Raw genomic sequence first — 26,031 nt, forward strand, 5'->3', positions numbered from 1 at the left:
AAGCACTGCCAGGTCCCTCACCCTGAATCCTCTCCAGCACCACAAGCCCCTACACCTGCCCAGAATCTCCTCCCATACCCAAATTCTGTCTCAGAGCCTGCATATAACCCCCACCACTCATACACACAACCCCTTGACCAGCCGAGCCCCATCCTGCACCACAAACATCTCATCCCCATTCTCACATCCCAGTCCATGCTCAATAGCTGGAGCCCTCACCTCCTGTCTGCACACCAACTCCCTGCCCCAACCTGGAGCCTTCACCTCTCCCTCCCACCACCTCAACCTGGCAGAGTGAGAGAGAGTGGGAGAAAACAAGTAAATTCTTATTCTTTTGTGTCTCTTTAGTGTCTTCTAGAGGACCATTGGGATTCCCTCCTTCAGGAATGTCTGAAACTAGTTGATAGAAAAAAATGTCAAGACCCACTTTGAATACTCAGTGTTTGCATGCACGTGCAGTTTATTAATGGCTATACAAAGCCTGCAGGTAAAGGGCTCATGATTTTCTCAACTCCCTGGGATTCATAAACCTGAAAACACCGTGTAAATTGATACGCAGCAACAAGTAAACTTGGAGAAGATTATCCAGTGAAAAAGAAAAAAAAATCCTGTTTCATTTGGAAGATGGGGGGGAGGGGAGAAAAAAAGAGAAAAAGTGTAAATGAATTAAAGGTACCCCCTGTTCCTTCCCTAAACTGTCCTCACACTATCCGAACACTTCCCCTTCTTCCACGTGGGGCTGCAGGAGTTATTTTACAGTTCCAGCAAGAGCAGAGGGAAGACCTAGAAACATGTTCTTTAACCTTTTAAAAATAAACCATTTCACTATTCTGCAGGGGATTGTGAGGACTGCTATTGGAAATCTGTGTTCTTACACTCAAACTGCTTAAGGAGACAACATTTTCATTAGTCTCTACTGCAGAGCCTAACTGCAGCAGATGTTAAGAAGAAGAAATCAATCTAGCTGTTTCTGCTAGGGGCTGCTTCAACCAAAGGAGGACAGGATAGGACTACAGCTGCTAGCTGTAAGAGAGACAGACATTGTCAGAACCTCTAACAGTCACCAGAGTCAAAATAAACTGACTAGGTCACATATATGTGGGTTTGTTCTTTGAAGTCTTATTCCTCCCAATATATGGATCCATTTTACCTACCACACTGAATTCATTTATTTCTTATATCAAACCAGATTAAACCAAATAGGCGACAGATTTTTATCACAATCACTGGAAGCTATAGAACGGAAAGAAGTCATACAAACAAGTTTAAGAATAAAATCAAACTGAATTACTCTGAGTCCTGGAAACACTACAGATCTATTTTAAGAATTAACACTGCAGTGTCAGAGACCCTGGAAAATAAATACAGGGTATCCATCTACATATTAGAGTTAAAGAAGGAATTGCTTTGAACCTTCTTGAAAACAAGTTTTTTTGCATACTAGTTGACAATTTGGGACTATGTCTGGGACAAATTATGAATGCCATGTTGCTCCTTGTTGGTTTTTTTGTTATGAGAATGTCATTTATGACTATAAACTTCATTGCAACTTTCACTTTGCTTTGTAACCTCCATGCTGGTTCAAGACAGGTAGGTAGTGATAAAAACCAATATTCTCTCTAATCTTTTCCATCCACATGTGGAATCCTTTTTTATGTATAGAGAGGCATGTGTACCACTAGTAGAAACAAACAAACAAAAAATCTAGCTATGCGTGCTCTGCTGGATAGCACACGAATCTCGCCTGAGTGGCCACACAAATGTACAGTTTACAGAGGATACTGGTAAAAACTCATCTAATTACAGTCAAATTCTGGGCAGTGTGTGCTCATGCTAGGGAGGGAGGTCAGCCGAGGCTGGTTCAGATATATCACCACATTGAGAGGAACAAACAAACAAGTTAGAACAGAGGAGATAAGTTCCCTAGAAATATGAAACTTCGCTTCTTTACAGTAATGGTCTAATGGTACTGTATCATACCGCATAGCTTTTGCTTTAAACACAACACACTCCCTCTAAAAATAAACCTTGATTTACTAAAACCCAGAGTAGATGTAGACCACTGCACAGGAAAGGGAAGAAGTAGCCGAAGAGAGTTCTAACATCTCATAAGATTAGCATTCTGCTCTTGGACAGCTAGAAAATTCACTTTTTTAAAAAAATGTGCACTGAGGCACATGTAAATGTGTACTTCTAGAAGAAACAAATAACCTAGCTGTGGGTGCCTAGGAGCCCCAGATGGTAGCCACCTCCTCATGTGGCCCTTCCGCCAGCTTCCTCCCACATAGCAGTTCAGTCCTTTCTGCTCTTTGTTCTATTGCATAATGAATTAGGAAACGATCATTTAAAAATGTGGCAACAAAAAGAAAAGTTGCACATCTATTTTTGAAGTTGCATAAATCATATTACATGCAGACTCCTGCTTAACAATCCAGGCCCTAATATTTAAGACCCTATTCTTAGCATTTAAATTACTACTTAAGCCATTTAAAGTTAAGGATGCTTGGCACCTTGGAAAATACAGCTATTATATTCTTGCATGTTACAGAGTTATGGTTTGCTCTTCACTCAGCAAAACAGTAATATGATATGCAGATAGAAAAGTCTGAGGCCAGGGCTAAAAGCTCTTCCTGTCATTAAAAACTCAACCACAATAAAAGGTTACTTTTTTACTGGTTTTCTTAAAGAATAGGAATCCCCTAAAGTTCAAGTATGAGCCTGCCTGTCAAACTGAGTTACATTTATTTCATAATATTAATTTTCTATGTGGTCTCATTCTGCCAGGCCCCCTACAGCTTCCTAATTTCCACATACTGTTGGGGGAAAGCACTCTAAGTCAGTTTTAAGTTTTCTTACCAGAACCCCATCCCACCTCTCATATTCATCTTATATCTTCTGCAGAATTACAAAAACAATGACCTGGATAACATGCAAGAAAGCCCATATCATATAGAGGACCAGATGCCATACAATAGGTGTTTATTTGGCTTGATACCAAATTCTGATATTTATTTTGATGAGCTCTTCTAGGCAGTGTAGTAATTTTTCCCTTAACAATTAAAGTCTGAGTGTATAAGAGCTGCTCACATAATTGCTTTTCCACCTGACTCCCTGCACTTCTTATCAGCAACTTCAACAAAGGGACTATGTTACATGACTGGTGTTGAATTTGACAAACAAGGGCAAACAATCCCGAGTGGGGATGTAAATATCCCTCTAAAAAGTTAACAGGTTAAACAATATACTTTTAATCATGTAATGGTTAATTGAGGTCCAGGCAGCCCACCATGGGCAGGGGCTCCTCCAGCCTGGCCTTCTGTAGGTGTGGGGAGGGGCAGCTCCAGCTGGCTGGGCTGCAGCAAGGGGGGGGGGCTGCAGCAGGAGTGGGGGGAGGGCTGCAGCCGCCCCCCCCAGTTAACCATTTACCTGGTAAGTATGCCAGGAAGGCTAATGCTTACCTGTTAACTGGTTAACTTTTTATATCCCTATCCCCGAGGGGTCATTCATTATACCTTTGTAATGGACATTGTCACTAACATATTCTATTCATTTTTCCGATTTAGCATATTTTCTTTATAAAATCATAAAGTGCCAATCGAAACCTTCTAAATAAACTCAGCATTTTAAAAATATAATCATCATCCCAAAACCTTCATCAGTACAGGTTGCAGATGAAACCTCTCAACATATCCAGTAAAATAAATGAATCCATGCCAATTTCATTAACAAAGCCTCTTATCCAATAAATCATGGGAAAGTGTACTTATCAGTACAGTATTGACACCTTTGGATCTACCAATTTTTGAAATAAAAAAAGATTCTGCACAAACCCATATGAATTTTTGTTGTGTTTTTCTTCTTGTCACATGATCAAAATACTCTAGTTACCTTTGTTTTTATGCTACCCACATTTTCTGTGTAAATCTAGTAATCTAGGTGTTTACAGTATTAACTCCTTGACAGTGGAGCACTCATTACTGGTAAAAGGATTCATTCTGGAAAACGAAAATTAGCCTCAAAAGAGTTAACCATGTTTCTAAAAGCTGAAACAGTGCAGTGTCTTTGTTTCAAACAAAATCCACAAGTGTTGCCAGTAAAATAAAACAGAACCACTCTGTTTCAGACACTATATTTCTGGCAAGATTTCCATACCCATTTACTTTAAAAGTTATTAGTTTTTTGTCAACATTATAAGAGTATGTCAACATTTGTCGTGGCAGACAGCCCAAAATTATTTTATTAGTCTGCTACTGGTTAAATTGGCGTAGGATTAAAAAGTTCTAATAAATATCCTCAAATATTGGGAGTTCAGCAGAAAACCACATTGAAGTTCTGTTCCACAGGATATTACAAATACTTAACCTTCAGCAAAACTATATATACATACACACACAGTACAATAGCGTCTCTCTTAGTACAGCAAATATTTTACCTAACAGTAAATTAAGCCATGCTTAGGCAGTGTTTATATTGATTTAGAAAAAGAGGGAAAGAGAATTAACTCTTCAATCAGTAAGAGCAGATAAGCTAACTCTAGGATCCTAACATCTCCAGTGCAGTCAAACAGCCCCTTAGCTTGAGGCAGCTGGCATGGGGGCCCGGCCAGCCCTGGATTTTCAATTGCAATGTAGACATACCCTATTAAATCAACAGCAGAACTGGAAAATGAGCTTCACAATGGCAGAATAACTAACTGATTGATGTTCTAACCCCATACAATTCTCAGGGCTGGTCTACGCTATAAAGTTAGGTTGCCCTAGCTAAACTGTTCAGCTTAGAAAGCCCACTTGGTATATTTTTAATTAATTACCAAAGATTTACCTTTGTCTCCTGATAGCTTATAAATAAATGCTCCATGTTTAAGTACTGTTCACTCTTGTAGAGCTGCAGGCAGCAGTAGGGTGTGGGGATGTATGTAATATACAAACAGCCTGACATATTATTGCAACCATTAGGAACTTATCCTTAATTGCCTACACAAATCCATCCCAAATCATCGAAAAATCCATCGACCTGCAAGGACCTCCAGCAGTCCAAAAAGGAGGGTGAGGAGGGAAAGAGACAAAGAAGAAAGATCGAACTCACAGCATAAATAATCCATTTAATAGAATAGTAGGTCTGGAAGGGACCTCAAGAGGTCTTCGAGTCCAGACCCCTGCCCTCATGGCAGGACCAAGTACTGTCTAGACCATCCCTGGTAAACATTTATCTAACCTACTCTTAAGTATCTCCAGAGATGGGGATTCCATAACCTTCCTGGGCAATTTATTCCAGTGTTTGACTACCCTAACACTTAGGAACTTTTTCCTAATGTCCACCCTAAACCTCCCTTGCTGCAGTTTAAGCCCATTGCTTCCTGTTCTATCCTAAGCGGCCAAGATGAACAAGTTTTCTCCCTCCTCCTTATGACATCCTTTTAGATGCCTGAAAACTGCTATCATGTCCCCTCTCAATCTTTTCTTTTCTAAACTAAACAAACCCAATTCTTTCAGCCTTCCTTCATCGGTCATGTTCTCTAGACCTTTAATCATTCTTGTTGCTCTTCTCTGGACCCTCTCCAATTTCTCCACATCTTTCTTGAAATGCGGTGCCCAGAACTGGACACAATACTCCAACTGAGGCCTAACCAATGCAGAGTAGAGTGGAAGAATGACTTCTCGTGTCTTGCTCGCAACACACCTGTTAAAGCATCCCAGAATCATGTTTGCTTTTTTTGGAACAGCATCACACTGCTGACTCATTCAGCTTGTGGTCCACTATAACCCCTAGTTATCCTTTTCTGCCATACTCCTTTTCTGCCGTACTCCTTCCTAGACAGTCACTTCCCATTCTGTATATGTGAAACTGATTGTTCCTTCCTAAGAGGAGCACTTTGCATTTATCTTTATTAAACTTCATCCTGTTTACCTCAGACCATTTCTCCTATATGTCCAGATTATTTTGAATTATGACCCTATCCTCCAGAGCAGTCGCAACCCCTCCCACCTTGGTATCATCTGCAAACTTAATAAGCGTACTTTCTATGTCAATATCTAAATCGTTGATGAAGATATTGAACACAGCCGGTCCCAAAACAGAGCCTTGCGGAACCCCACTTGTTATACCTTTCTAGCAGGATTGTGAACCATTAATAATTACTCTTTGAACACGGTTATCCAGCCAGTTATGCACCCACCTTATAATAGCTCCATCTAAGTTGTATTTGCCTTGTTATTGATAAGAATATCACGCGAGACCGTATCAAACGCCTTACTAAAGTCTAGGTATACCACATCCACCGCTTCTCCCTTATCCACAAGACTCGTTATCCTATCATAGAAAGCTATCAGATTGGTTTGACATGATTTATTCTTTACAAATCCATGTTGGCTGTTCCCTATAACCTTGCAACCTTCCAAGTGTTTACAGCTGATTTCCTTAATTATTTGCTCCATTATCTTCCCTGGCACAAAAGTTCAACTAACTGGTCTGTAGTTTCCTGGGTTGTTCTTGATTCCCTTTTTATAAATGGGCACTATATTTGCCCTTTTCCAGTCTTCTGGAATCTCTCCTGTCTCCCATGATTTTCCAAAGATGATAGCTAGAGGCTCAGATACCTCCTCTGTCAGCTCCTTGAGTATTCTAGGATGTATTTCGTCAGGCCCTGGTGACTTGCAGGCATCTAACTTTTCTAGGTGATTTTTAACTTGTTCTTTTTTTATTTTATCTTCTAAACCTATCCCCTTCCTATTAGCATTCACTATGTTAGGCATTCCTTCAGACTTCTCGGTGAAGATCGAAACGAAGAAGTCATTAAGGATCTCTGCCATTTCCATGTTTCCTGTTACTGTTTCTCCCTCCTCACTGACCAGTGGGCCTACCCTGTCCTTGGTCTTTCTCTTGCTTCTAATGTATTTATAAAAAGTCTTCATGTTTCCCGTTTTTCCCCATAGCTAGTTTGAGCTAATTTTGTGTCTTTGCCTTTCTAATCTTGCCCCTGCATTCCTGTGTTGTTTGCCTATATTCATCTTTTGTAATTTGTCCTACTTTCCATTTTTTATAGGACTCCTTTTTATTTTTAGATCATGCAAGATCTCATGGTTAAGCCAAGGCATTCTTTTGACATATTTTCTATGTTTCTGACGCAGCGAAATAGCTTGCTTTTGGGCCCTTAATAATGTCCCTTTGAAAAACTGCCAACTCTCCTCAGTTGTTTTACCCCTCAGTCTTGATTCCCATGGGACCTTACCTATCAGCTCTCTGAGCTTACCAAAATCCGCCTTCTTGAAATCCATTGTCTCTATTTTGCTGTTCTCCCTTCTACCCTTCCTTAGAATTGTGAACTCTATGATTTCATGATCTCTTTCACCCAAGCTGCCTTCCACTTTCAAATTCTCAACCAGTCTGATGGATGGGCACAAATATCTTGATCATCAGTTAAACTGCACCCATGGAGCATCTCAGAGAACTCTGGTTCTTTCCTACAAAATCACAGGTTAACACTACCTGAGATCCCCCTCTCCAGCTTGCGGTAGTAGTAGGTCTGTTATCCTATCTATGGTTCATCTAGTTCAGTATCCTGTCACTCACAGTGGCCAGCGTGAGATGCTTCAGTGGAAATGAACACAGCAGGACCATTTGCAGTGATCCAGCTGCTATCATCCAGTCCCAGCTTCTGACAATTGGAGGTTTAGGGACAGACACCTGGAGCATGAGATTGAATCCCTGACCATCTTTGCTAATGGTGATTGACGAATCTTTCCTCCATACACTGATCTAATTCTTTTTTGAACCTATACTTTTGGCTTTCATAGCATCCCATGTAAATAAGTTTAACTGTGCATTCTGTGAAGAAATATTTCCTCTTGTTTTAAATCTGCTGCTACCTATAGGTGTCAGTGTCCATGTACAATGAACTAGTAAGTTACAATAATTCAGAGTCAGCTGAACTTGAGTACTATGTTATAAAGGATGGTGTGGGGAGCTATATGGGAGTGGTTGGAGAAGTAAAAGAGCTTTAGCAGAGGAAAACAAATCAGTGTCACACTCAAAGGAGGCAGCAGTTATAAAAGATCCTGAATACAAAACCATTACAGTGCTTCAGCTTGGCCTTGTGCTGCTGAAAAAATTCTCTTAGAGCTGCCTTTCACTTCTGCAACTTACAGAGCATCTGGCCCTAATGTGATCAGAAGCATCAATAGATCCACTTGCAACAAGGAAATGGAGGAGAGTCTGCAGAAAAGCCAAAACATCAAAGTGAATTAAAATGAGTAACATAAAATTTTAAAAACATAGACAAATAATGTAAAATTAATTGAATTACAAACTTCCAGATATACTTCCTCCAGTGAAGAGCTGCTTGTAAAGGTCACCTAAGAAAAGCCTTTTCTATTCTGAAACAAACTATATTGTGAAGCTGGAATGTGAGTTCACAAACATTATAAGGTGAACTACTAAAATGAGAATATAAAAACAAGCTGTTTCAAACTGGGAACAGCTGGAATCGAATCAGCAATTCTAAGCATGATGATACAGTATTCTTGTGTTTTAGTTTACAGCAATTGCTGCTCATACTGGGACTACAAGCTAGCTAAAATTTCTTCAAAAACAGCTAAAATTTCTTCAAAAACAGAACTGCTGATATTTCACAAAGCAGTATGAAGAGAAAAATACTTTTATCCCGATGAGAGAAAATTCATGTTTTCCTTGTGAGCAGAAGTCCTAAATTTACCACAATTATTCCAGTTTAATGGGAATCTCCTGTGTCGCCAATAGCTGTCCCCGGATTTTTATCCTAGTTTTATGAAGATCAGTCTGCTAACTATAGAAAAAGATTCTATATCTCCTCACAAATTTTGCTGGTCTCCTTCCTCTGATTCTCTACCCACTTACTGCCTTACCACTGTGTGTTGACCCAGAGGCAGGAGGTGCCAGAATAAGGCAGATTAAGGGGCCATGGCAAAGACTGCCGATTTTGGTTGGACATATTTCTGAAGGTTTCCTCAAACAACAATCTTTAATTAAAGATCAGTATTTAATTCCTGAAGACTCCAAGACAATCCTGGAAGGGTTGGCAATCCTAAACATGGCCCTCCCACTTTTCAGCAGGCGTCCCTCTTCTTCCTCAGAAGACTCCCATCCCCAGCCAGGCTGGAAGCTGGACCCTGCATCTGCCTGGAGAAAGGGGAGGAGTTGAAAGCAGCCCCAAGCCTTGCCCCTTCACAGAGCAGGAAGATCTGCAGCTCCCCCCAGCTGCCTACATGCAGTTCTTACATGGACTCTGGCTGGGGGGGGCTGCAGCCCAGCCATGGTACGAGCAGTGCATGCAGCTGTGGGGAGCTATGGGCCCTCCACCTGGTCCAGATGGGGGTGCAAAGGGCAAAGACAAGGCAAGGACTGCTTTCAACACTGCAATCTGTGCAGGTGGAGGATCTGCAGCTCCCAACCTGCTCCAGTTTCTGGTTTGACTGGTATCAGGTCCTCAGGTGGAAAGAGAGGGGCGGGAGGGTCTGTCTAGTCCCTTCTACTTTGGGGCAAGCTATGCCACCCTTGCCCAGAAACAGGGCCATCCCGAGGGAGGCACAGGGTCTGGGAAAACCCTCTCACAGTGAGGCTCATCTAGGGTTACCAGATGGTTTAACCAAAAATACTGAACATTCCCCCCAGAAAAAAACCCACTGGGGAAAAAATTCTGTTGGGGGGAAAAAATCGGGGGGGGGGGGGGGGGAGAGACACCAAAGTTGTTGACGGGGGGGGGAAAAAAAAAAAAAAGATGACAGCGAGAGTTAAGCACTAAATAAATAAATAAAAACAGCATGGCCCCTTTAAGAAATGCTTTTGAGGCTTTTTGGCCCCAACAGGCTGCTGGCGGCTGTCCGCCATCTTGTCTCCCTTCTCTAGGCCAGACAGTTTCTCTGCAGAACCCCGTAAACACCTGGGATTTGGGGGGTGGTGGAAGAATCACAAAATACCAGACATTTTAGGTGTCCCGTATTTTCTGAATATTTTTACCGGACAGGAGGCAAAAATGCTGGACTGTCCGGGTCAATACCAGACACATGGCAACTCTAGGCTCGTTCCTCCCACACCCCACCCCCACCCCACCATTTCTCCAAACCCTGTGCCTTGTCTGTCTCTGCCCCATCCTTCTGTCCCCCATCCCCAAACAACGCGGCCTGGGAGATGATAAAGGCCTGGTGCGGTCGGCTGCCGCAGAGAAGTGAGGCACAGCAAGCCAGGACACAGAGCAGATTGCTGGGATGCTCCAGCTCCCATGTAGTAAGTGTGGAGGGAAGGTGGTCCCTTTAATCCTCTTGGTCCCTTCTGTCCATAAGGCAGTTGGGGCAGCTGTTGCAGGGCCCCAAAAAGTGAGGCCTGGGGCAGCTGTCACAGTATGTCCTGCGGATGGGGCAACTCTGTCCAGAGGCCTCTGTGAGGGGCCTCATATGTATTGCCTATCAGCCTGCCACTCTCTCACTAAATCAAGTATACTGCTCAGCAGTGGAGTATGAAGGGTCCTACACTGTATTATAGTACGCTTAATAGCACAGGGCAAAGGACAGCTCGTCTGGACCCAATACCAGCATACTGGAGTCTCAGAATATTATGGACAGAAAGCATAAGGACCTGCACAGTAAGCTAGAACACCTTGGTAGGGGCTAAAAATAATTGTGTGGGTGGAGAACAAGTTTCCCTCACGACGTGCGTCTCCAAAAATTAATTCTACCACTTTTCCTTTATAACGAGCCTCAGACTGGCTCACCCATCACCTCTGAGCCTAAACTCTACCAATCTCTCTCCCATAAGAAAGTTTTGCACTTTAGAGTTAGAGAGAGAGAGTCCGTCTGTCCATCCATATGGTCATCTAATTTCAATTAAAACAAAATTTAAATGAGGGGCAGATTAGTTTCATGGATGAAGTTTGAGGATTGAGTCAGTCCCGGCTTTGCCACTTATTAGCCTTGAGATCGTATGTGTGTCAACCTTGGTTTCTCCATCTGTAAGACAGGGATAGTAGGTAGCACTCCCTTACCTGACAAGAGGGTTGTGCAGATAAATCCTTATCTGACCAGTGCCTTGAGGATCAACTGTGCTACATTAAGTATTAAACAATTATTTTGATTTGCTTTTTGAAATACAACCACAGATTATTTTTGTTAACACTGTTAAGCGGTTACAAACAGCAGTGAAGAAAACCAAAAAAAGATTCCAGAGAACAGGAGAACTGTATTTGTAACAAGATGAAAGAAAATAAAAATCTGTTTACTTTTGAGATAAACTATTTATATTACAAAAAGCCAAAGTGGCACAATTGTTTTCTAGAACCACCTAGTAAACTTCACTGAGGCTCTTCTACATAGAGTAGCGCTCTTCGTGCATAATATAAGCAATTTCAATGGCGCGCAAATGGAAGTGTTTTTTATAAAGCCTTCATACAGTCAAAATATTCCTGTGCCACAGTTTAGAAGCATGCGTGGACGACCTGCAGCTTAATCCTCATTCTAGATGGCCACTGGCACTTAAAAAAATAATTGCTGAATACATATCTTCAAAAGAAAAGTAGTGGGAAAAGGTTAAGAAATGTGTACAAAAGAACCCTGTTGCAGAAAGTCTCTTGCATAATTTGAGCACAATATGTGCAAAAAGCCTGAGGCTTATTTCAGTACTTCAAGATTTTATCACAACCTCAAGACAGAATTTTCCTTTGTTCTCTCTAGAATGCTGTTAGTTATTTTCATTCAAGCATCTCTCATGTGTGAACTGTTGAGTCAAGAAAGTTAATGCAACATAGTGGGCAATAGTGCTAAGAAAAAACACACAGCCACTGTTCATTTTGAAATTAATATTTCATTTTTTTCCTTTTAACACACTTTAACAGCCAGATCCCCAAACCCATTGGTCACGTCCAGGAAGAACTCAAAGAACACCAGGTGGAGAGAGAGAAGGCCTACAAACAAGATATGGATTGCCAGAAACAGAAGGGGCTGGAATTAAAGATAGACCAGAAGGTTTGGCTATCAACCAAACATCTCCACACCAGTAGATCACCCCATAAACTAAAGGCACCAATTGCTCATACAGTTTAAAGTTTGCCACCTAGTTTAGCACTGACCCAAATTAAATTCCTCTTTCAAGTGTCACGCAAAATACATCTTTATTTTCCTCCTCTCCTTTCTGAAGCCCTTCATAGAAAACACATTACCAGGCCAAAAGCAACCACTCTGACACCTGTCAAAGTCCATGCAGAACACCAGTCCGGTCCATGTTGGATTCCATGATCAAGGAAGTAAATTATGTTAGAGTGATTGCACATATGCATTTCACTGTAGGCATGGACATGCTCTGAGCAGTGTTGCCAGAAATTTCTCTCAGGACAACAGTTCCAGCAAGTCCTCATTGATCTTCACTTTCCTATAATTGTGTATAGTTGAGTTAGTTGTAAATGGTAGTTTGTATATCTCCCTTACATGGCATAGTTTTGACAGTTACAGCACTGTGCCCTCTGGAACAGGCCTATGCCCCTGAGCAACCTGCAATCTAACTGCTTGAAGTATTTGGCAAAGGCTCATATTGGGGACAGCTGCCAGGTCTGCAAGGACTTCAAGCCCCGCATGAAAGTGGGCCAGGAGGCAGGGGTAGCAGGTTTGTTGAAATTGTAGCGGTCCTCAGAACACTCGGCGCTCGCACCCCTCCCACATCACTATCTGTTTTATGGTTCTGGGTAGGGCTCTGGGATGGAGTTTGGGAGTGGAGGGTGAAGGTATGGGAGGGATGGCATTTGGAGGCAGAGGGAGTGCAGACTCTGGGGGGGAGAGAAGGGGGGAGGTGCAGCACTTATTCAGGACATCCCCTCTAGCACCAGCTCCAAGTGGGGGAGCTTGTGGGGTCCCTGTGCACTGCAAGTGCTGCACCTAGAGCTTCCAGTGGCTGCAGGAGTGCTCGAGGCAGGGGCCGGACACAGAGACCAGGGCCTCAGGGATGTGTGGGCAGGCACACGAAGTGAGTGGGGAGAAAGTTGCTCTAGCCCTGTTGTGTCCAGCTTGCTAGCAACATGTGACTATTTGGCCAGTTGAGTGTAGCTAGTTCGCTTCACAACTGGTTAGACATGGTTCTATCCCAGCTGCACTGCCAGTGGTGATGGCAGCAGGGGTCCCTAGGTCTTTTTAAAAATCACCCAAGGCTGGGGGAGATCTGGCCCCCAGGACAGGAATATTCCTGGACCCTGGAAGGGATGGGCCCACATAACTTGCTACTCCTGCCAGGAGGTCAGGCTGAAGTTTTTATTTATGGAGGCAGCACTGAAGTTCCTCTAATCTGAAATGAATGAACTTGGGAACTGGGTACCTTGGTGTCAGTAAAGAGTGCTTCTCCTGCCATTCAAGAATCTTGGCACTGTTCACTATCCCCAATGCCAAGAAAAAGATCAGCTGCTGCTTCTGTCAAGAGTGGATGTTCCCCAGTACTGAAGATATGCATTAAGATCAGATCAGAGTAGGATGTAAGTCAGGCCCGCCTCTGCCTCTCAGCAGTCACAGTGTTGATGCAGGCTCTTACGAAAGCACCACTAAGTCCATTACAGAATAAGCTGTCTACCTCAGAGAACCAGCAGTTACTGTGTAGGGATTACATATCAATGTATTAAAAATGTGATTCCCCCAAATGGAAGTGACTCCCCATAATTTGTTCCCCATAACTTAAAGTGTTTAGATTTATTATTAATTCTTCTTATTATTATTAGTTAAGATTGTTAAATGTTTAGATTTATTATTCTTATTGCCCCTTTAGAATATAATATATTAGGTCATGTAACTTAGAACTATTAAGAATATAATCCTATGTAGCCAGAAACAGCCCCCCGCTCTGTGCCCCAGGGCATGCTCAAGCTTGTGCAAGGGGCTGCTTGAAATTGACATTGCAAAGATACATTGTAACAATGCATTGTCAAGCCACTAACTCTGCTATGGGAGCCAAGCCCTGTAATTGATTAAGGGCATTGTTACATAATTGATGCCTGTTCTCTTTAAAACATTGTGATTTTACTCAGCACTCAGAGAATGTTTTAAGCAATACCACCCAGAAACTTTTTGTGACTACAACTCTGATATATGTAAAGTTATTATTATACAAAAATATTGTATGGGAAACATTAATTAAGGAATGTATATAAGAGAGAGAGTGCTTGGATGATGAGTGAATGGTTCTGAGAGGTGCCAGCCTGAGAATACAGCAACAAAGGGCTGAAGAAGGCGTCAGGTGCCAGTGCAACCAAAAGGTGTCAAGTGAAGAAAACCAAGTACTGGAGGTCCACCTGATGAGATCACTGACGAGCACCTGGCAGCTACCCTGGAGACATCAGCATGATGCAGCAATTTCCATAGACTGGCATGGGAAGAAATTCCTATAAGAACTGGACTAAAAAACTATGGAATCGGAGTCCAAGGTTCTGCTGCCAGCCTACCAGGAGCTTCAGATGCGCATCTGATCAGGACTTCACTCCCCACTACCATCACTTGTGTACAGAGTACCTGGCCAGTATTCTGTCACAAGCAACTTCCAGGCAGGTAACTATAACAAATACACAGAACCTGAATGAATGGATGAATGAATGTTTATATGTATAAGGGTTAAGTAGTTAAACAACGTTGTTTGCTTCCATCTTTTCTTTATTTTTTTTATTATTATCTTTACAATAAATGTGGCTTTTTGCCTTATCCCCCTCATCAGATCCTGCTTGCTTTTATTGGTATAACAACTGCAGTGTCATCCATGCCAGAGGCATTTGCTACTGCAAGAGAACTGATATTGCTATTGCTAGCAGTATCTCTAGCAGGGCAGGAGCTAGTGATGTTGCGGCCATCCTACAGGAAATCTGTTGCTCCCAGTTACTATTCAGTAAATGATCCCATGGCATCATCTAAGGTGAAACTGACCACATGGGCCTCATTGCAGGCTCTCTTAGGGTATGTCTACACTACCCTCCTATTTTGAAATAGGAGGGTAATATAGGCATACCGCAATTGCAAATGAAGCCCGGGATTTGAATTTCCCGGGCTTCATTTGCATAAGCAGGGCGCCGCCATTTTTAAATCCCCGCTCTTTCGAACCCCGTGCCGCGCGGCTACACGCGGCACCAACTAGGTAGTTCGAACTAGGCTTCCTCGTGGAATGAGGAGTAACGGTAGTTCGAACTAGGAAGCCTAGTTCGTGCCGCATGTAACCGCGCGGCACGGGGTTCGAACGAGCGGGGATTTAAAAATGGCGGCACCCCGCTTATGCAAATGAAGCCCGGGAAATTCAAATCCCAGGCTTCATTTGCAATTGCGGTATGCCTACATTACCCCGCTAGTTCGAACTAGCGGGGTAGTGTAGACATACCCTTACTTTGGTGCCAATCTCAGTCACTGGTGGGAACTGCACCTCCAAAGTCACTAGATAGATTCACTGTCTTCAGTACCCCTTCCGGTACTCTGGCATATCCAATAATCCGGCACCCACTGAGTCCCAAAGGTGCCTGATTATTGGAAATTTACAAAAATGTTGGTACAGTAAACACCAGCAGAGCCCCCAACAGGCTGAATGAGAGGACTGCAGACTGGTAGTGTGTGAGATTCACAACAAAACTGAACAACCTTCTATGCCCTTGGAAAATAGATATGTGAAAGTAGGCAGCCCTTAAATCCCGAGTGGCATAGCAGTCCCCACAATCCAGGAAGGGAATAATGAAATCCAGGAAGGCCATGCAGAACTTTATTTTCTTGATGTAGACATTGATACAGGTCTAAAATAGATCTGAGATCACCCTTGGTTTTGGGAATTAGGAAATGACAGGAGTAGAAGCCCTTCCCTCAAATTCTGTGGTACCTCTTCCACAGCTGCCACCTGAAGGAGAGATTGAGACTCCTGAGCCAGAAGCTGATTGTGAGATAGGTCCCTGAAGAGGAATGGGGAGGAGGTGGAGAAATAAACTGGAGGGTATATCTCACTTCCATTATGCTTAGCACCCAATAATCCATGGTCATATGAGACCATGCACTGATGAAGTGTAACAGGGGCCCACAAATAAATAGGAAACAGAATCTGATATCATGGGAACTGGTACAACCATCCTTACGCATCTTATCAAAAGCCCCATTGAGAAACCTTTACATTTCTGGATGGGCCAGACGATGCTGAGATAGAAGTGGGTGATGGCCTATGCTTAAAACCAAACCCTGCTCCTCCTCCTCTGAGGAACTTGGTTGGCTATTGGATCAGAGTACCAGGTAGACAACTGGGGTCTGTAGCGCTTCCTTGAAGTAGCTGGTGTACAGTGTCCCAAAGGCTTAGGGGTCATCCTGGAGTCCTTTAACCCATGAAGCAATGTGTCAATCTCTTTCAAATGGAAGACTTTGAAGGATTTGTTGGACCTCCTGGAGGAGACCAGGGGATTATACCCATGAACTCTTGCACATGGCCGCCACTGAAGTCATGACCTAGCTTGAACCTAGGCCTCTCTGTAGTGGCTCTGATCTCACTTCCTCTACATCCAGACCTGATCTCTCAGAACCATGGTTAGTTGCTCCATCCAAACTTCAGCTCCCTTTGCCTGAGAGTTCCATAGTTAGTTCCCATAGAGCAAACAGGTTTGCCAGGTTCTACAAGGTAGCAGGAAGTTATACACCAGGATTAATTACCTCTCAAAGTCAAAGCATTTCTCCATCTTGGCTTCCCAGAATGGAGTCTCGCCCACATACTCGCCACTATAGAAAATATTTGACTACTTATTACAAGGCTTACCTATCTCCTTAATAAAGGTTTACCTTACAGCAATATCAGCTTTCTACCCTCAGGTGGGTAACAAGTCATTTTTTTCCTTATGAGAGGTCTATCCATTTCCTCAAGAGTCTAGAAAGAGTATACCCTTAAGAACAAGAGCGCTCATTCTGTTCTGGGACCTGACCATGGTTTTATTAACACCTATCAGACCCCACATTCAAGCCATTGGCAACGTGCCCCTTGTTATACTGGTCCTGGAAAGTGGATCTCATAGGACACGTTTATACTTACTAGGAGATCAACCTCTGGGATGCCAATCTCCTGACATTCGATTTAATGCATCTAGGATAGACCCTTAAGTTGAATGCTGACGGCAGCGCCTGCCAGCATCTGCTATTCCTCCTTTTGTGAGGAGTAAGGGAAGCAGACAGGAGCATTTGCTCCCATCAGTCTCCCGCAGATTGGATGCTGCCAAGGCTCAGCTTAAAAGTAAGCCGACTTCAGCTACACATTTTTGCTTAGAGCTGGCCTTCGTGGCCCTTACGAGCCTAAAGGGTCTCAGATCTGCACCCTCACATTGGAGCCTCCATGCAGTCTTCTTTAAGGACAAGGTGCAGTTTTGGGCTCATCCTTATTTTCTCTAGAAGGAGATTTCAGTTTCAAAGCTGTTTTCCCAACTAAAAAAAAAAAATCACATGCAAATAAGGAAGAGCAGTGTCTTCACTCTTGGACATTAGATGAGCCCTTGTTCTACACAGAAAGGACCAAACCATTCTGTCAATCCACTCAACTGATCAAAGTGGTAGCTGACAGGATGAAGAGTCTTTCTATTATTGCTCAGAGAATTTCATCCTAGATTGCATTATGTATTTGTACGTGTTAAAATCAGGCAGGTGTTCCAACACCAGCTATCGTGACTGCTCACACCAGCTACCATGTCTGTCCTGCAAACAACATCAATGGCATTCCTAGCCCAGACCCTTATTCAGGATGCAGTGCAGCAAACAGGTCATCAGTACATACTCTCTTCTCATTAGGACATCATCCAAAAGTCCAGGGACAATGCCAAATTCAGTTGAACTATTTTGCAGTCAGCATTTTCCATGAATTCAGATCTCACCACCTGTGGAACTACTTAGGAGCCATCACTGGAGAGGTGCATTCACTCAAAGAACAAAGCAGTCACTAACCTTCTACAACTGTTTTTGAGATGTATTGCATATGTCCATTCCATGACCCACCTTTCTATCCCTCTACATTGGGGTTAACGGGAAAGAAGGAATAGAGGGTGCAGTGTTGTCTGGGCGCTTTGTACCCGCACTATGAATGTGCGGCTGCCCCAACAGGTGTCAAAAGGAAAATATTACAGTAATTATGCTCAGGGCACACATACATCTATAGTGGAGAATGGACATGTGGAACATAACCTTGAGTAACTGTTCTTAAGTTAACCATTTTTGGGGTATGGTTCTGGAGAGCAAAAGTCCTGGGAATTGGCACACCATGTACATGCCCCTGATCTAACAGCAGCTTTCCACAAAAGCAACTAAAAAAAGCCTGGCCTGGAAGTAGTGCCACCATAGTGCCACCAATGGGGGAAAAATAAGGGATGATGTAAAGAAGCAGCAGGTCTAGAACCTACATCTGCAGATTCCCTAGGTGAGCACAACCTCAAGCCAGCTGCTACGGCTATTGAAATACACAACAGTCATGATCTTCAGGAATCCAAACACACAACCTGCCACCCATGGAGGACCTGACTGGCAGGACCTCTCCAACTCTAGATTAATCTGGACAGTACTTGAGTATAGGGAAGATACAGGAAGTTCATCTGGGCAACTAGGCAGAACCCTAGCTAGTTGCTGCAAAAAATCCTGCTCTCTCATCCTGCTTCTGAATTCCCTGGTTCCAGACTTTGGCTTCACCTTCCTGGCTTTGATACCTGGTTCAGCTTCTCATTATTGATTCCTGACCATGGCTTTACCTCTTGGCACTGACTTTCTGCCTGGACTTTTCTTCCACTTTGTCTAGCGACTAGGCTGGCCAGCTATGACCGAGCCCATATGGCAAGCCACCAGGTTCTTCCATGTAATAGGATGTACGAAGCCCATTAAAAACAGCTGGAATCCCCACAGGTTCTCCACATTCCAATCTATCCTCAAAGAAAAAAGTCACTAGTATTTTTATGTCACTGTAAATTGTGTTCTTTTATCAAGGTTAAGCCAAATACATAGAGCAATTACTTCATGCAATTATGCCAATTACATTATTTCTTACAGATCTGTCCCGCTCCTAGGATATGGTCCCAATATCTGGTTAGTAATTCTAACAACTATATTTCTTAGTATTCCAAGATTAATAACCAGCCTCTGCTCAAAATGGGGACCAAGATAGCCTCCTGAATTCCCTTGCAATCCTATATTTCTGATTCAGTAGGATAACACATTGTTATACCAAATTAGGCATGCAGGGAAAACATACAATATTGTTTTTGTATGCTTTATAAATGGATGTCATGAAGACACTAGAGTAAAAATTGAGGAGGAAATAAAGATTTACGTAAATACTTTGAAGACAAGCTTTTGTAGTTATTAGGACATGCTAAGCCATACTCTGAATGTCCTCCTGTAGATGTGCTTGCAAAACTCGCTAAACTGCTGTATACACATGTCCTCAAAGAACATTGTTCATATTCAACAACTATATTATTCAGAAACTGCTGTTAATAAAAACCTCATCAGCTATCACCTGCCTTAATACTGTATTATTCTCTAATAGGCAGATTATGCTTCTTTGGACAAATAATGGTGTTTTACAAGAATAAGTGGTGTTGCTGTAATCAAGGGCTTGACATAGAGCACACTGTAACATCCGCCCCTGGGCCCAATCAGTCATAGGCATTATATTGAATTACCCCTCTATGTGAAGAGCATACAGATTTGTTTATTATTTAAGAACACAGATCCTAATTAGGTCAATACCATATTGACAAAATGCTGTGCAGACACTAGCATGGCTGTTTAGCACTTCAACTACATCCACTCAGCTAAAAGAGTTAGGGTTAGTTCTGACTTTCCTTTTAACTCCACGCCTCAATTACTGATTCAAAGTTAATTAATTAAAAGCTCTAGTTAATTATTTCCATGAAAGGAAAGTGTTGTCTTTGATTCCAAGCTATCCTGTGAATACAATGCTCACCACATTATTAAGGTTTTATATTATCATTTAAAAACAAAAACAAAACACTGCACCATGTTTATCCTTGTTGAGATCCAAAAACATTGTTCAGTCTTATCTTTTCCAGACCAGACTCTCATAATTCATTACTTGCCTGTTTATCAAGTAGATGGATTAATAAGGTTCAGTTTGTACTGAACTGATCTGCCAATGTACTACAGTGTATGGAAAATATCTAACTAGGAACATATATTCTTGTTCTTGACCCTTCTGTACTGTTTACCCATAAAATAAAGTGACTTTTAAAGATTCTGCTGTTGAATTACATCATGTGGCCAAGGTGACTAGGATTTAAATTTTGAAGAAAAAAAGTCCTCAATATGTTTATTTCTCAGACACCTCCTACTACAAGTTACAGTCACAAAGAGGCAAATGTTGATTGAGTGTCTGATGGAGCATTTTGTCAATTTCCAATTATATAACAAGACACTACAGTATTTTAATCTGTAGCAGATTCCTGTTTAGAGACAGGAAAACTTCAAAGAAAACCAAAACACTTGCTTTCTGCTGATTTTTCTTAAGAGTCCTTACAGTTTAAATCTCATTATATTCTGCCTACAATTACAATTCTTAAGTTTTTGGTTTTCACTCAAATCTGAAGTGCACCTGACTTGAAAGAAGCAGCAACATTACAATTAATCTGACAAGAAAGCTTTGTCACACCTCCTATACTCTACCTCCCATAATAGAAGAACTAGAGGACACCAAATGAAATTAATGGGTAGCAGGTTTAAAACTAATAAAAGGAAGTTCTTCTTCACACAGTGTGTTGTCAACCTGTGGAACTCCTTGCCAGAGGAGGCTGTGAAGGCTAGGACTATAATAGAGTTTAAAGAGAAGCTGGATAAATTCATGGAGGTTAGGTCCATAAAAGGCTATTAGCCAGGGGATAAAATGGTGTCCTTGGCCTCTGTTTGTCAGAGGCTGGAGAGGGATGGCAGGAGACAAATCGCTTGATCATTGTCTTCGGTCCACCCTCTCTGGGGCACCTGGTGCTGGCCACTGTCGGTAGACAGGATACTGGGCTAGATGGACCTTTGGTCTGACCCAGTACAGCCGTTCTTATGTACCTCGTACTCAAAAAGGTCAAATATAACTTAAATATTTTATTCTATCACTGGAAAATAGGAAGTGTACTAGTATCAACTAAATGTATTTTAAATTCTTATTACAACCCTGCATTTGTTTTCAGTACATGAAAAGCAAGATAAGATGCAATTTACACATTAAGAGCCAGTGCCTTTTGAGAAGCACTTATCTGAAGTTACCTCCTATTGTTATACCCAAGAACATTGATCTTCCATATTTGCCAATTAATATTTAATTCAGTAGCATTCATTAATGACAGGACACTAAAATGCAAGCCTACACAGGAGGTAGACTATCTCACCTAATACCATCTCACTTGGCAAGTATCAGAGACTGCATGCAGGACTGGCATCCCAGGTGTCAGAAAGAAGAGACTAACTGCATGAATATACAGCACATAAAAGCTAAATCCCATTCTACATGATGGTATAGAAAAATGGCAATGATGTTTTTATCCACAACAGAGATAGCATTTATATTTACAAGTAGTAAAGACATAAGAACAGCCATACTGGATCAGATCAACAGTCCATCTAGCCCAGTATCCTGCCTGACAGTGGCCAATGCCAGATGCCCCAGAGGGAGGGAACACAACAGGTAATCCTCACACAATCCCTCCCCGTCACTCATTTCCAGACAAACAGAGGCTAGAGACACCATTCCTACCCATTCTGGCTAACAGATTCATGGAGGTTAGGTCCATCAATGGCTATCTAGCTCTTTTTTTAAACCCTGTTAAAGTACTAGCCTTCACCATATCCTCTGGCAAGGAGTTCTATAAGTTGACTGTACCCTGAGTGAAGAAAAGTTTCCTTTTGTTTTAAACCTGCTGCCTATTAATTTCACTTGGTGACCCCTAGTTCTTATATTGTGGGAATAAGTAAATAACTCTCCATGATTTTATGGACCTCTATCATATCCCTCCTTAGTCCCCTCTTTTAAGCTGAAAATTCCAAGTCTTTTTAATCTCTCTTTATGGGACACATTCCAAACCCCTAATCATTTTTGTTGCCCTTTTCTGAACCTTTTCCAATGCCAATATATATATTTGAGATGAGGTGACTACATTTGCATGTAGTATTCAAGATGCGAGTGTACCATCGTTTTATATAAAAGCAAAAAGATATTTTATGTCGTATTCTCGATCCCTTTAAAAATTATTCCTAACATTCTATTTGCTTTTTTGACTGCCGCTGCATACTTTAGAACTTGTATAAACAGAAAACCAAACTGCTAGAAGAATGGAAGTATTTTCCTCTCTGGATACGGTCTCTTGTAGAAGAGTGAAGTCTTGGACACTGGGTCAGTAGGCATTTTGTTTTTGTTGTTGGGAGGCCCCACAATAGCATCAGAATTTCAGAAACTGTGATATTAATGGCTAAGCCCACTGTGAGCTCTGAAATGTATGGTCTCCATGCAGTCCCTTGTTGGTCTTACTCAAGAATGCACAACAAGACATCTATACTTCCAGTTACATTCTTCCTTAGCTCCCCTAATGATTGTTCCATAGTTGCGTTTACACTTACTGGGCAAAACTGTTCTCAGATCATTAGCCCTTATTCGGTTACCTAGTTTAAAGTTCTTGGTTTTACTTATAGCTGGAAAGAGAATGAAGTTATGACTGTTTTGTTATCCCTCTCCCCTTCCTTTTTGTCTAATTATCCCATGTTCCCTTTCATAACTGGAGAAACTATTGTATCGATGGGAGAAGGATAATGGCATAGAAGGGAAAAATACTTGGCATGCTCTCCTTTACCCAAAGGACCTCCAGTTTCACAGATAGCATGGGGAAAGGGTCCTAGAGATTGCTCTCCATTTATTTTCCCAAAGGGCAGGTAATAAGAAGAAAGAACACACCAACTATGAGTATAAAAGTTTCAATATGCAGCTCATTGTTATTTTGTTAGTCCATGCCAGAAAAAAGGAAGACTCCGTAACTTGTGCTGGAGCAGACCAAACACAGAAACAATGTTGAAGAGTAACATGCTAGTTATGCCAGATCAGACTAGTGGTGACGTTACTCCAGTATCATGTCTCAGAGTAAACAGTACTGATGAAGAGAAGGTGCAAGAAACCCTGCAATCAGAAGTTATGGTACAATTTGTTAGTAGGAAAAAAGTTCCCTCCTAATCCCCATTAAATAAAAGGAGATTTATGCTCTGAAAAAAAAAAAAGTCAGTTGATAATCCTTCCCAAAACTCATTCTCAATCCTTGCTTTGTTGTTATTGATGATCCTATTATCCATATACATGGATTTAAAAAAAAAAATCCCGCTAGGCTTTTTGGCCTTAACAATATCTTCTAGGAGCGAGTTCCATAAACAAATTATATATTGTGTTGAAAATGTGTTTCCTTTTATTGGCTTTCAGTGAGCTACTTTTCTGTTCCATTGACTGTTCTTTTGTTCTTCTATTATGAGAAAGTGTTGAGAGAAATGCCAGTCTTAACTTGTTGATACTACTTATTTTGTATACCTTTATCATGTCACTCCATATCCACCTTCTCTCTAAAATTAGCAGACCCACTCTTCGGTCTTTCTACATGCAAAGGTTCTTCTATGTCTCTAGCTGCTCTTGTTGCCAATCCATTTTTTTCCCTTTAGATAAATTAGCATTTTATTCTAATCACCCTACATGGGGGGTTGTTATTAGTATATATTGTTTCTTTATTATTCTTCATCCTAATATTTTGTTTGATTTACATTAGATTTAATTACTAACAATTCCACATGGGAATTGACAAATTGTCATCACAATCCCCCAGTTCTTATTTTTCACCTACATCTTCTGTTTGCCAGTGCTCTACTATGTGATAGGGGATAAGTTTCTTAATGTTAAAAACAACAAAATAAAATATTGGCATCTTCCAGAATAAATGTAGTTAAGTGTCTATTTTCTGTGTATACTGAAACTCCAAGCTAAAAAGCTATGTATGCCAAAGAACAAGTTTCACTATTAGTTAAAACAAGAAGAAAATGCTGTTATAGTGAAACTATTTTCAACATTGGGGGCGAGGGGGAAAATGAGTTCACAATGGCATCTTTCAGACAGAATATAGGGTAAAAGTGTATATAAAATACTTTTCACACAGTAAATAGATATTTACTAGAGTGACAGGTAAAATAATATAATTCAAGTCTGTATGTAATAAGTGAACTAAAATGTCATTATGTATTTTACACACATACACAAAACCATATAGCAATTATTGGTATTTTAACTTGTTCACAAAAAAGTGTTAAACTATTATTCAGATAGGAGCAAATGTTTATGTGAACATGCAAATTCTGACTTTAAAGACTTCTGAATTAAAAAACCTATTCTAATGTCATAGATTGTAATTCAAAAGGCAAAGTTTATTGAAATGCTGGGTGACAAACAAGCTTCAAGTAAGCAGCTAAGATCAAGCAATAATTTTTCAACATTCAGTAATACACAGCTAGCTGCTTTGCTAATGCAGTAATACACAATAATGGTAGAAGGCGCCCAATAGCCTGGTTAGACTCTCAGTATGCTGAGACACACAGCTCAACCACACAGCTAGTGAACAAGAGAATTCTGTTCCTACTGAAAAATTTTAAAGGAATGGGTTGCACATTTCTGTGTGTGTAAATACTTTCCCCAAAGTGTATGTGTTTTTTTTAAAATCCACCCTTATGATTGGGGAGGGGTGCATGATTGGGGAGGGGTGCACAACTTGATTTTCTTAATACTCTCTCATCAGGATCAATAAAAGGGGTGTCAAACAAATGTTGATTTTTTTCCCCCACAATGCTGAAACTCTGCAGTACAGTAGTCTAAACAAACCACATTTTGCAGACATGCAGTATAAAGAGTATAAATCCAGGACAATTGATTTGATTAAGCTTTTGCATTTCACAATCTTAATTGGTACCATCACTGAAAGATAAATCCCTATACTCTAGGCTTTTCTTTGAATATACAATAGTTGAGATTTTACTTTCTTTTACATTTGATAGATTTGCCTGTATGTTAAAGATTATACACCACTTACTAAAAAAGTTCTAACTTTATTTTAAATTAATATTTCATTTGACAGTTTAGTTCCCTTATATAGAACTGCACATTCCCATAATAAAGAAAATGTTTCAAATTATATTTAGTAAATGAGCTCTGAATTAATGCAAAATATTTTGCAATATGGTGACAATGGGGATTACAAGATTTAATGGCCCACAAATAATTAAAAGCAGCACTACATAAAACAAACAAGCGTTTCTTAATTTTATCATAGTAGCAAATATTAGTCTATCACTGTGTACATTTTCTAAAATGCCCCCAAATATCACAATTGTAATAACATCAAATACACACACACAAAAGTACTCTGACAAGTAAAAGTAAAGTTGGTTCTTATTGGCTCTTAATCTACACAGTTTAAACAGTGACATGGCTGGATTTGTCAGTTGAACTGCTCCAAACAGAGCATTGGAAGCAATCATTTGTGATATATTCGTACTAACCACTAGCAGTTTAGCAATCTGCATTTAAATTACTATGCAAACAAATGTAATGAAAACAAGTATTTTAAGTGCTAAAATCTCAAAGATAAATTTTTCCCACTCTTCCAATTCATCAGAAGCTAATCCTTAGGGTCACAGTTCTCACGGCCAAAAACCTAAACAAAGGAGACTAAACATTAATCTGGAATATCAAATATTGGAGTATTAAATGACCACTATCATTGTTAAATTCAAACATGTTGCAACACTTTGCAGACAATAAGTGATGTAATCAATTTTTTCTTAATTCCAGATTTTAAAAAAGTGTCCCTCATTTTAGAAGCATTCATTTGTCATTGATTAGATTAATTTTTGGCAGAGTTACAATTAATCCACTGCACTGGAACCTAACACCCATATATCAAAAAAGGAAATGTCTTAACTACTGGTTACAAAGAATAATCTTATTATAAAAACCCCCCAGCTAATAGCGATCGTTTGCCTCACT

General features: G+C 41.0%; 1 protein-coding gene across 6 annotated transcripts in view; it reads right to left on the reverse strand.

Moving 5' to 3' along the window:
- Nucleotides 1-26,031, reverse strand: part of ARHGEF3 (Rho guanine nucleotide exchange factor 3) — a 257,794-nt gene that overhangs the window by 30,932 nt on the left and 200,831 nt on the right. Inside the window, exon 1 of one of the 6 annotated variants that reach the window (XM_089781203.1) lies at nt 8,143-8,271. The exons of the other annotated variants lie outside the window; for them this stretch is intronic. Coding sequence (XP_089637329.1) covers nt 8,143-8,256 — 114 coding nt within the window. The 5' untranslated portion in view covers nt 8,257-8,271. Of the gene's footprint in view, nt 1-8,142; nt 8,272-26,031 lie in introns of those variants that run through there. 6 annotated transcript variants of the gene reach the window in all.

The sequence above is a fragment of the Pelodiscus sinensis genome, chromosome 11 (assembly GCF_052426305.1).
Source record: "Pelodiscus sinensis isolate ZL-2025 chromosome 11, ASM5242630v1, whole genome shotgun sequence".
Classification (NCBI taxonomy): domain Eukaryota; kingdom Metazoa; phylum Chordata; order Testudines; family Trionychidae; genus Pelodiscus; species Pelodiscus sinensis.